The 12338-nt window shown below is 36.7% G+C and overlaps 1 protein-coding gene across 2 annotated transcripts in view; it reads right to left on the bottom strand.

Moving 5' to 3' along the window:
* Positions 1–5906: 5906 nt before the first annotated feature.
* Positions 5907–12338, bottom strand: part of EPS8 (epidermal growth factor receptor pathway substrate 8) — an 84469-nt gene continuing 78037 nt past the window's right edge. For both annotated transcript variants that reach the window (XM_019544498.1, XM_019544499.1), the window contains exon 21: positions 5907–7324. In XM_019544498.1, the coding sequence (XP_019400043.1) occupies positions 7211–7324 (114 nt within the window). In that variant the 3' untranslated portion in view covers positions 5907–7210. The remainder of the gene's footprint in view (positions 7325–12338) is intronic.

Here is a 12338-nt window from a genome sequence, read left to right as displayed (position 1 = left end):
TTTGGGATCACCCTCCTTGGATTGTAATTAAGGTAATATGGAGAGGTGGTCCCCCCTCCAAAAGTAAACTGGTTACTTGTAAAGGATTATAAACTACCACAGCTGGAAACTACTCCATCTTCTGATCACTAAATGCAGCCCATACAGGTGGCAACAGCTCCACTTCAAGCCACATAACTGCCAGCAAGGCTGCCCATCCATATCTTTGGGAGGGACCTCTCCACTCTTGGACTTATGTATCACTTCAGTAAGTCGCACCTCCATAGAAATATGGAAGTGCAACCACCAACCTTTTTTTTTTTTTTAAATCGAGTCCTTAGTGCTGGTGAGAATAGCCAGCTTGATAGCTCTGGAGACTGAAATTCTTTCTTTAGAAACAGAATTGGTAACAGCTCAGGCTGTAGCTCTGCAAGCCTCTGCCACTGCCCCACCAATGTGCCTCAACTTTGAACTGGAGGGCTCTCCTTCTTGCTGCAAATAACAGTGCCATTTTTCCTAGGGTGGCTGTTGCACAAGGGCCACACAAAAGCTAGCGGATCCTCAAGTTTCCTGCCCTGTGCAGACTATTAGGGCTCAAAGGCACTGACCCATGTAGCCCTTGCTTCAGTTAATATTTCTGTTTCAAGCTTTCGTGGCCTCCCAAGAAAATGTTACCTGTCATATTATATTCCTAGAGGCATACACATTTCCTTGTCCAACAGGAAGGATGAGCATCTTAATGGCTTACTGATTCCTTCTAAAATGGGCATCATCTCAAGTTGCAAAAGTCCTTTAGACTGTGACAGCACCTCTATATTGTTCCTTAAAGAACTGGGGTGTTTGGTCAGGCCCATCTCTGCTTAAAGTATCCTCTAGAGTAGTGCACTGGTTCATGAAGTTAACTATGTAGATCATCATTGTAGTGGTTGCAATATTCAGATCATATATGCTAGCCACAGAAGCATAGGTATTGCTTTATAGTTAATTGAAGGAAAACACTTGTATTGACTTTCATTAGGTGGAAATGTGCAAAGCAGTAATGTGTATAAAGTATCTGTTTTAGACTTTGTAGAATAGATTTTAAGCTTGGGGCCAGAACTGTATGAACCCGAATGGCACAAATAACACTGGTCAAAGAAAATTTTCTGGATGTTTTTTTCCCTCCCTCCACATTGATTCCATCAATTCTTCACTAACAAATAGAAGGTAATCATATTAGTTCTAATGCATCACAACAAAGATATTATCACTAGATGCAGACCAGATATGATATATATGGCTGTAAATGTGCAGCAGTGAAGATTTTAAAATTACATCTAGGCAACCAGCATCACCTCTGCACATGGTCCAGCATGCAATGAGACTGATTTATAGTATATCAAAAGTATTCAACCTAAAAGGCTAACCTATTATTTCCTCAAGTTAATTCCTGTGTGCCAGAAAATGATCATAATAGATCATTTTCCTTAAGAGATGCTTGTAGTGTTTGTTTCTGTCAATATAAACATCAGAGACATCCACTTGCAGGAAGCATGCTTTAAAATGAGCCAAAATGCCACATCATAAAGTAGATGGTTGGAAACTATGGTGTTAAAGTCATATATGGTTTCCATGCCCAAGCTTCTGTCTCCTGTACTGCAGACTCCAACCCTTTCAGTCCTTTGCCTGGAAAATATGGTCTGCGCCATTTTCAGGCTATTATGTCCCTTTTCTTTCCTCCAGAAAGCAGGAAAAACAAAGTACAAACATTTGAAGGCTCTCTAAAGGTTGTCCTGATGCACCATGGATACATTCACTTCTAACAGCACCAAATGAACAATACAAGCTCTTGCATTTCCATGAAATCTGAAGTTAAAGCAGTCTGCATTGCAATAGGAGAGACATAAGCCAAATACTGGTACCAGAACTGGGAGGTTATCTTTCAAAAAGCTCTCTAGAGTGTCAAAATGTGTTGTAAATATCTTGCAAATATTTCTTGCGTAGAACCTCCCCCTAAATACAGCCTACATTCTGAATTCAGCCTGTTGCACATTGATGTGGTTTGAAGGCTAAATTAACCCAGGGCAATACCCAGCTCATTGGAAGTCTGAGACATTTAGCCAGAAAAAAACTAGGTAAATTATATTAACACTAATATAGCATTTGTTCATTCACTGGTGACATCTTTAGTAGTGATGATAATGGTGGGGAGATGTGAAACAAGGCTACTGCATTCTTTACAGAAGGGATGAAGTCAGCATAGCTATTCTGTAATAAGGAATTTGCTTCTGGTATCTAAGATAACACTGCAGGGTAGCCAGTGATGAAGAATGACTTTTGGATTCTGTTCCTTGTACTTCTCATTATTTTTAAAAATGAAATGAAGACTAGTTGGCTCAATAATATTCATCCTATATTGCTACAAACTGATTTGCACTGTTCATCTAACTCCATTCATCCCTAGAACCTGTGTTTCAAGCCTCAAGATGGTCTTTCTTCCCACAAAATAAAATCAACCCCTTCATAAACTTAATAAAAATACTGGATAAACATTAATCAAACTACATATAACTTGTAAAGATGCCTGTTTGAAAATGTTTTGCATTCAGTCAAACCCGAGCTGTTAGTTTTGGCTGCTTCACTGTTGTGAAGGGATAACATTGTGTGTGTGTGTCAATGCCAGTGCATTTGAGGTGGATGTGGTCAACTTGTTTTGGCTCAAACTTTGACAAACACCAATTGTGGGGGGGAAGTGTCTAAGAATTGTATCTGTATTTTGTTATCTGCAATGCTGTTATCAAGAAGTAGAAACACAATAGTTATAAACCACTAATGTTTTTGTTCTGCTACTAGAACAACTGTATTACCCACTCACAGGACTGTGTTGACATAGACGAGGCTTTTTAAGAGATAAAGGTAGATCTATGCACATTGGCTGAAATTCTGTAATTAAAGGTCACTGGACACGGGCACGGGTCTGAATGCAGAACATTGAGGGATTTACACACCTGTGTTTTGCATTCACACAGCTTGGGGATTTCATCTACAGACTTGCAATATTAATTCTTGCATGCATTTGATGTTATGTACCTGTGAGAAATCAGTGCACACCTGCCCCCAACCCCTGCCCAGTTAATCAGGACTACAATTAGTGTCACAAATACGAGGTTCCATATTCTGTAGAGATCCACTAGCTAGCTTCCCTTTTGAACAATAACAAAGCTTCAGGAGAAGCAAAAATATCCTGGCTAAAACATAACGTTACTCATGAGAAAAGTTCCACTGAAGGTAGTGGAAGTGCTTGGTTTAATAAAGGTTCACATATCAATAAGCATACATTGCAGCTTGTATAAGACAAAGACCAGTCACCGTTTCAAAAGGATATTTTTAAGAAGCAAGATTTAAGTTGGCAGTACTTTTTTTTTTTGAGCCAACTGCATGGTTGCGATAGACTTATACAAGCTTCAGGGTACCACATTACCCTTCTCCTCAGGTCTCTGGGAGACAAACAGATGCTGGCAATTTGCCTTCACTTCTCACAAAAGAACCTTTTACCAGTCTGCCAGATACAGATTTGCCTGCTTAGCAATGTTGAAGCCAAATCACATTCATTTTTCTGGGTTTCCTTCCTTCCCTTAATTTTAAAGCATTAGAATACTGATATCTCAATCTAACAAGGCGCTTATGTATGTGCTGATGATCATCTCTGTTCAGGAAGGCATTGAGGCACTTAGTTTAGTACATACTTAGTTCCCAGTAAAGTCTATCAAAGTTCAGCACACATTTAAATACTTTGCCTCATTAGGCACTCTGCTTCCAGTAATCAGTAATTTCAGTACACAGTGATACAGTGCAGCCCATGTTGGCTTTTAAATGCTTCAAATAATAAGAATAATACATTGGCTAAAAAATATCTTACAGTGCCTGAACTCAAGTGCTGTTTAACATTTTAACTGAGATGACATAAGGCTTTTCTACATATAAAATCCTTTGAGACTTGATTAAATGTGGTATTTATTAATTTAACGTGAATTTTTGCAGCAGTTTTCTTTCCTCTTACCATTCTAAATGAGGGAATAAGTTATGGGAAATGGGAAAAAATATTCTGATGTTAAAAGCACAGATGAAGAAAGTGCAACAGAGCTAGGTGAATGTTTTCTCTGAATTTTTTTTTCCAGTGACAAAATGCAAATTCAGTCATCAAAACTTGTTGCAAAGCCAACTTTGCATTTTCAGTGTCTACTTATTCCTTATTCAAACAATGTTTTTTCTGTTCAAAAATGTCAACAAAATGTCAAAACTTCTTTCAAATTGACTTACATGAAACACTGATAATGCCTAAACCCTAAACAAAAAGTTTAGTTTTGAACGAAATAGTTCATTTGGCCCAAAACATAATATTTACTTTTCAATGAATTAACGTATTTGAAGAAATTTTTGAGCCTACTCATAATGATGCTGTTATTTTTCATAACTGTCAGAGAGATGAAAATTAATTTGTACAACTTTGGTGTGAAAGTTCCCTAAGCAACTTACAGGCATTCCAAGTAACTGTAGCAAAAGGAGCAAGACTTTTTAAATGATACCTCAGTTTCACTGACCTTCTCTGCTACTGGGAACCCATGACCTTTCTGGCATTATCTATGCTAAATTAAAATTCTCAAAATAAAGTTATACCCATGAGTTGTTCACTTTTTCCTGTTTAATCAATTATCACTTTTCCTCCAAAGTACTTCCACAGATAACACTAGGGAGCCTGGTTTTCCAAAATTCTCTGATTAAAAGCTCCCAAAAGCTGCATTTTTCCATGATTAAAATTAATCATCGCTATCTATCTTTCTACATAGCAATGTTTAATTTATATCTATCTATCTATATAGGTATCAGTTGAACACAATATTTTATTGATATATTTACAATTTTAAAGCTAATAAAATAGATTCTAAATACCTATAAATATTTTGACATTCAATTTTGGTTTTTTTATCATGGAAAAGTCAGAGATCCCTCTGCCCCGCCACACACCAGGATGCGGGTCAGCTGTGAATATGCCCCCCACTGATTTGCAGCACTGAGCAGCCCTGATAAGCTATTCTGGAATGATATCCTTTAAAGCAGATGCTCCACATGTTTCTATGGCAAATGGAAAACCTGGATCCCTGGATATCAATCATTGTATGCACTGACTTCCCTCACTAGAAATACTGCTTTCAAATGGTAATTGTCTTTTTGTCTGTTCTCAAGGATTGAGTATGGTACATGTTGCATGCTTGTATCCTGATTCTAATCTAAAGCACCTGAAAGCTGTCATTTTCCTTTGCCCCCCCCAATCATACTTTAAGTGATAATATAAGTCTGCAGATGGTTGCAAGTAATTAGGCGAGTAATGACCACTATAAGAGAATTAAATGGGGTACATCACCCGCATACCCCCTTTCTAGCGTCAAGATATTACTCTGACGTCCAAGTGAAACAATTTTTAACGTTTCTAAGGATCTCCATACGTTTTTACCACCATATCACTTTTTTGTCACCTTTTTTAAACACAAAAAGTACAAAGTAGGGCAGGATGCTATTTTGTCAGTCATTCATTGTTCAGAAGAGAACACCTACAAAAGGGTAAAACTTCTTGAACTAAGAATAATAAGTTGTACATATTGCAGAACACTGGTACAACTGGATACTGAGTTGAACAGCAGACAACCATTTGGACAATTAGACAATCTGACTGACCGACTGTTAACGTCAGGTGGTAAAACAACTAGTTCTACTTCAAAGCTACACATTTGCAATGGTAGGAATTTTAAAAACAGTATTTTACTTCCTGCCCTAAGGCATCTTGTGTTTCATTCCTAGAGATGACTGCATCTTGATGACAGAGTGAATGTTGCTTTTAATACACATACAGACAAAGTAGGTATTATATGTAAAATTATGTACACATAAGCAAACATACACATACCAAAAATATTTATAAGGTTATTTAGGATGAATGGCACTAAATACATTTATTAGGTTTTGGAATTTTCATTTCTGAAAAAAATGAAGTAGATATGACAAATTTTCTTTTTGTACACAGAGAAAAAACACACCCAAAATCTGGAACATTTTCTTACCTTAATATCTTCTTTGTAGCAAAGATACAACTATGTAACATATATCAAATACTGTTTATTGCAGACTTCCAGCTGATTCATGTGAAAAGGCACTATGAAAATTAATTAAACTAGGTGATTAAATCTTTCTAAATGAAGTGATGATCTTTATACAAGAGAAATTATAGAACATTGTGACAAAAATCATTGTGTTTCCAAAAATAACATTTGCTGGGAAGAAAGTTTTTCCCCTTCAGAATCAATCATTTTTTTTTCCAAAAGATTAAATTTATAAAGAAACAAATAGCTTTTTACATACAGAAAAATTGACATTTATGATCAACACAAAAAATCTGGATTATACTCTTCTTTAAACTAGTTTTGTTACAAACAAAAATGCAAGTCTATTAAAAAAAATACTGTGAATACCTTTATGGCTAGGTCTGACCACTTCAAGCTGACTTGTGGGTTTAGTATTTTCTATTCATTTTTACTGCATAATATCATGGTTTGTCATCAATGAAGCAGAAATAAAATCAAAACGCAGAATATTATTTGCTTTCAACAGTTTCATTAGTAATAAAACATCTTGCAGATGATACAAGAATAAGTCAGTCTACGTTTCAAAGGCTTGAGCTGCTGCTCTTATTCTATGCATTTCATCTTTGATTGCTGGCATCAAGAACTTTTAAATAATCTAAACACCATGCAGTTTAGACCCTGCATAGGAAGAGGAAGACCGAGCCAAAAAGAAAGAATCATACATATATTACAGCAACAGACGGAATTCAAAATCATAAATTACTGAAGGGTTCAAGTACATTTTATTGCTGGCTCAGCTTCATTGGAATGAACCAAAAGCAACATTGTATTTATTTATCTGTAAAGTGAGTATGAAATGGTAAATTCCACAAAGGCAAACTTGTCTTTGGGAGTAACTGATTCTCAAGTGCTGCAAACTTCACTTAACTTCCATTGTGTTTACTTTTTTAAGTGGTGAGAGGCTGGCAGCAAGTACTTCTATTGACTGGCTGCCTTGTTTCTGTATGGCGACAAGTTATATCTATCTACAAAATAAATCAGACATCCCGTTCATCGCTTCCTAAAACAAAGCTCGATGGAATAATGCCAAGGACAATGGAATTGAAGGAAAAGACTCAGTGCCCACTTCCTTCATCAAAGGATTCTACTCCTGAATCTGTGGCAGTTGCACTGATTTTTTCTTGTCGTCTTCTCATAATTTCTTGTAATTCTGAACTACCACTGCTAGCCTGTAAATGAAAAACAGAAAATGGGATAAATGCGTGATTCTAGTAGATAACACTTCAACAATAAAAGGAGGAAGGTATGCACAGTTAGGGCGTGTGTGAAGTTATGCATTCATATAGAAAATGCTCCATTCAATGTACCACTTGTGTGTTCAGGTAGTATTTTGGACAGGATGGACATATTTTCTGAATGCTGCCAGCCTGATTTTCACTACTGTTGAATATCTAGCTCTCACTGAAGCCACGGGGTGCTACTGAGTACACAAGAATGAACTGCTGACAATAAAAGTTAACAGTAAATTTGACTCTGGGTGAATTTCACCCCTTATAATGAAAGATCTCTTCCTATTTTTTTTTAAATGAGTTTCCTTGTTAGCAGTTTAGCACCTTGTGACTGGTTTGCACCAGCGCATGGCATATCATTAAGAAAAAAAATACTGTGAAATGTTATTTACGATTCTACTTTTAGCTTGGAAATGATTATAATTTTGTTTTTCTGCCCTCTGTACAGGTATTACAGTGCATGTTAACTAGATGGGAGACTTCCACATTTTATAGCACTCTGAATGTGATTAATAGATTGAAGAAGTTGGATCCCAACCCATGATTTACTTAGCCATGTAACAAAATTACCTTACAGCAAGATGTATATCTTGACCTATATGCCTTTTGATGTTATCAGTATTTTTCTTATTTAAATCGGCTAAGTTATAAAAAAGGTTAACAATTCTTGAATTGGTTCCTAATGCTAGCCCCTTACTATCTATATATTCCGAATCAGATGCATTACAAGGCATTATCCACTAAGCTATTTTGCTTTGAGTTAATTGTGGCTTATGTATTCATTCATTTATTAGATGTATAGGCTACCCTCCACAGAAAAGGCTCAAGCCAGGTTTGAACAAAGTAAAATTAAAAGTAGCGAACCTGGATATTGTTTTCAATTTTAAGGGTTCCAACTTTTGTAGCCGCACCAATAGTCTTATTACAGAAGGTTTGAAAGCACAGAAAGCACATGGATTGAAGTTGTCCCATTTTGAGGGTAATGAGTAAAATAAACCAAGAGATAATATTTTGAACTTGTGCAATACCATACACAGCTCAAAAATTTTAAGTACTTGATAAAAAAACTAAGAAATGAACACACAACATCACTGTGAATACAACACACAACTTCACTTCAATGAATGAGAAAATGGAGACCTGGAGAGATGAAAAGCCAGATTCTTAGCTGGACTAAGTTTTTGCAGAGCATATCTTATACAATCTGATTTTAACCTCTCTGAAGAGCCTGTCCTGTGCCTGAGATATTGCTTGCCTAATCACCAATTGCAAAGTTAGCTTTGAGCTGAGAATGACAGTCTTGGAGCTGTGAGCAGCACTTTCTTCTCCATTGTACTCTTTTTTTTCTGAGAACTGAGCTCCAAAGTGTTTGCTGAAGTCACCAGGCAAAGCTGCGAATAAGTGAGATCTCCTAACTGACAGCCCTTAGCTATGGGCAGAGAGCCATGCTTTTTACTTCATGTTCCTCAACACAGATCACTATGCTTCAAAATTACTCTCTTAACACAAAGTCACTTAAGAAGAGAAGGGAAGGGAAGGGAAGTGGTGCTTGCTCCTACCCTGGGTGTCTTCAGAAGGAGGGTAGATAATCACCTTGCTGAGGTCATTTGACCCCAGTACTCTCTCCTGCCATGGCAGGGGGTCAGACTTGATGACCTGCTCAGGTCCCTTCTGACCCTACCAACTATGAAACTATGAAGAAAATTAACACAACAGAAAGAAAGATACAGTAAAATAGTTTTAAGAAACCATTTACCTGCTGCTATGGAATAACAGGAAATCCTAAACACCTACTTTCTCTTTCCTCCCCTGACCTCCCCTCCACCCCTGAGTCTTTAATTAGACCATACTTATCTAATGGTTCCAGGAAGCCAATTACAAGTTTTGCTTTCTCTTCTGCTTTTGAATTCTAATCTAATTCAAAGACTGAACTGAAGATTTTCAGTCAGTCATCACTAGAAGAATGAACAGAAACCTCAGCAGAAGATAAAGCAAAATACTTGGGTAAATTTTTGCACTTAATGTTTTGGCTTCTCCCCCTCCCTGCTTTTGGGTACAATAACTACTGAATTCCAACCACCTCAGGTAAAAGTATTACTTTAATGGCTAATTGAAGAGTTGGCCATTGGTGAGGGAGGGGAGGGGTGGAGGGAAGGATGTAATATTTAGTTTGAGAGCACAGTGGTGAGAGTGCTAGGAATGGCATGAGATCAGAGAAGACCAGGATTAAGGAGAAGTTTGTTGAAGAGTGTGGGGAGAAACAGTCCAAAGGAACTGGGCAGGAAGCTTTAGTGAAGCCATTACTATGTAGCTCTATGTACTATTATTCTAGCTCTCTACAGTACTATTTGTATCCCATTAACTTCAAAGAGTCAGTTACTGTGATACTGTTCCAATTATTAGATAGGGATGCTGGATCTAGAGTAGATTGAATCTACTTGTCTATTACGTATGTTAGCTCAGTCTGCATGATTAAACGTACATGCTAGTGGCTATTCATATATTTATAAAAGTAAGTATTGTTCTTCAATAATCTGTAAAATAAGCGTTATGTGGGTTTAACAATTTTTAGGCAGTTTCACAGGCTTCTGTTATTTGAATTGCTTCTATGTTGAGTGACATTATATATTAAATAGAGATAGTTATTACCATATTTTATTACACACAACATGCCACAGAAGATATGCACTTTGTTTTTGAAAGGTAGAATGAAGACAAAAGATATTTTTTCCTTGTAGTAAGTAACCGAGTAGCAGCAGCTATGGGGCTGAGCCTGCTCACTGTTCTGCTTCCAGTAGGTCATATGCAGACTCACTTTTGCTTTTGCAAAGCAAAAATGTAAAGCTTAAGTGGCAGAAACTCCTGTTACTGTATTCTTTCACTTATAATGTACATCATGATTTCCATCAGCTGATTTTTAGAAAAAAAGACACAAGTTTTATATGAAAAAATGTGGTATTTTTTTCCCCAAAGAGAAAATGAGATCATTTTTAGCTAGAGAATGTCAGAAATAGTGAGTGTCATTCAATTACAACTTTTTAAAATCAACTGGATTCCTTTAAGTGAGGACACACTCAACACATCTGATGCAGAACAGTTTTATATACACAGAAAAATATATGGCTGCTTTAGTATAATCAAGTATTCCCAGGGATAAAAAAAGAGTACCTTGAAGTCTGAAGGAAGGATTTTGATTTTAGAAGTCACATGGTAAGTCAAGTGCAGTCTAGATTTTAATGACTAAATCTTATAGGAGCCAATAGAAAAAACAAACTTTATTTTCAAAGTTCCCATATCTGTATATTAACACTCTTTAGATAATCTTACTAAATAACCCTTGACCACTCAGAAAAGAACAGAAGCCAAATACAAGTATAAGGAAGGCCCAAAACACAGAGGGAGAAACAACAGAAATCAACAAACCAGATACCCATTTGATTTTTAAATTAAGTTCCACTGAAAATAATGGCACTTACGTAGATGTTTACAACTACAGGACTACATCTATTCACAGCAGAATGGTACAGCTAATTTAACACCCTGCAGGACACTGCCATACCTTTGGCAGCAGAGGCTATTAACAGCTCCTTTGGGGGTACTGCTTTTGTACAGGGTAGAGTTTAACTGTTATTTCCTTGACCTCCTCGCTCAAACTAGCATCTTTTAAGACACATGGGACAAACATTTGTCTAATTCTTGTTCTAAACATGTTGATCTTTTGCCATTAACGGGATACATTACAAACTGGATATTCCTACATCTTACTATGCACTGGAAATTCCACTTGGATATGAACAATATTGCAAAAATAAATGGGTGCAGAACTAATTTAAATAGCACCTTCTGTCTCACTTACATCTCAGGGGTTGAGATGGGGGACTTATGTGAAATTCAAATAAAAATAGTGAAGCTTTAGGCAGAGACACCAAGCCACAGCAAAAGTAAGCCCTCCCACCAGCCTTCCTGCTTGAAATTCCTGAAGAGACTGGATTACTCTCCAGTGATAGTCTATCCATGGAAAGAAAAACATTTTTTAAAACATTTTAACCTATGTAAAACAACAACGCTGTCTGATCCACACTGACCTAATTGTATAGGATGCATTATAAAAAAAAACCTTAAATTGGTGTTTGAAAACAATTCTCAATCTTCCCTCGGCAAACACCTTACAACTGGGTTTATATGGGGAGGGGTTTATAATCTAGTTATAACATCTTAATGCTCTCATACTGATACAAGTTAGTTGAACTACCACAACTTTCATCTTAAAGAGTTAAAGCTGCTGCAGTTTTACTATGCTGGTCTTGTCCCAGAAATATCCAGATGTAACAGCTGCATCATAACAGCATATACTGGTGTCCTTTGATAGTGATATAATTGTTACATCAATCTATACCCTCATTCTTGGTTTTATACTTGGGTTGAGATACAAAAATAAAATAACTTTAGCCAGTTAACCACGAATTTGTGGAGGATAGAGACAGCAGGAGGTAAGCAATACAGATGACCTCTTTTTCAGTTTACTACACCATTATTTCAAGATTACAGTCAAGAAACCTTTCTCACCTATAATAAAAAGGGTGGATGTACCCAGCTCTCAAGAAAACACTTCCTGGTAAAATGCTGTTCAGCTTTGTGATAATATTCCTAAGGAAGTATGTTCACACTGAACCAAGTACAGTTCATTTTTTCCATTACTTACATATTTAGCCATAGTTTTAGAACTACACAAGAACAGAATTCCCACAGCATTAGGAACAGCTCTTCTAGATGTGCTGATTTTCAGCAAGTTTAATATTCATGCCAAGTGCTAGACTGATGACAAGAATAAATTTACTAGATGGGGTAGCATCAATGCATACTTGCCTCCACCATTCAGTTTGCACGCATCAGCCTAAAGCTGGAGGAATGACCAGATATGATGGCTTTCATTCACCATCATTTCCTTTTGCTT

This window comes from Crocodylus porosus, unplaced genomic scaffold, assembly GCF_001723895.1.
Source record: "Crocodylus porosus isolate Cpor-Errol unplaced genomic scaffold, CroPor_comp1, whole genome shotgun sequence".
In the NCBI taxonomy this organism is placed as follows: domain Eukaryota; kingdom Metazoa; phylum Chordata; order Crocodylia; family Crocodylidae; genus Crocodylus; species Crocodylus porosus.
Note: the sequence above shows the minus strand (reverse complement) of the source record. Positions and strands in the feature narration are given on the sequence as shown.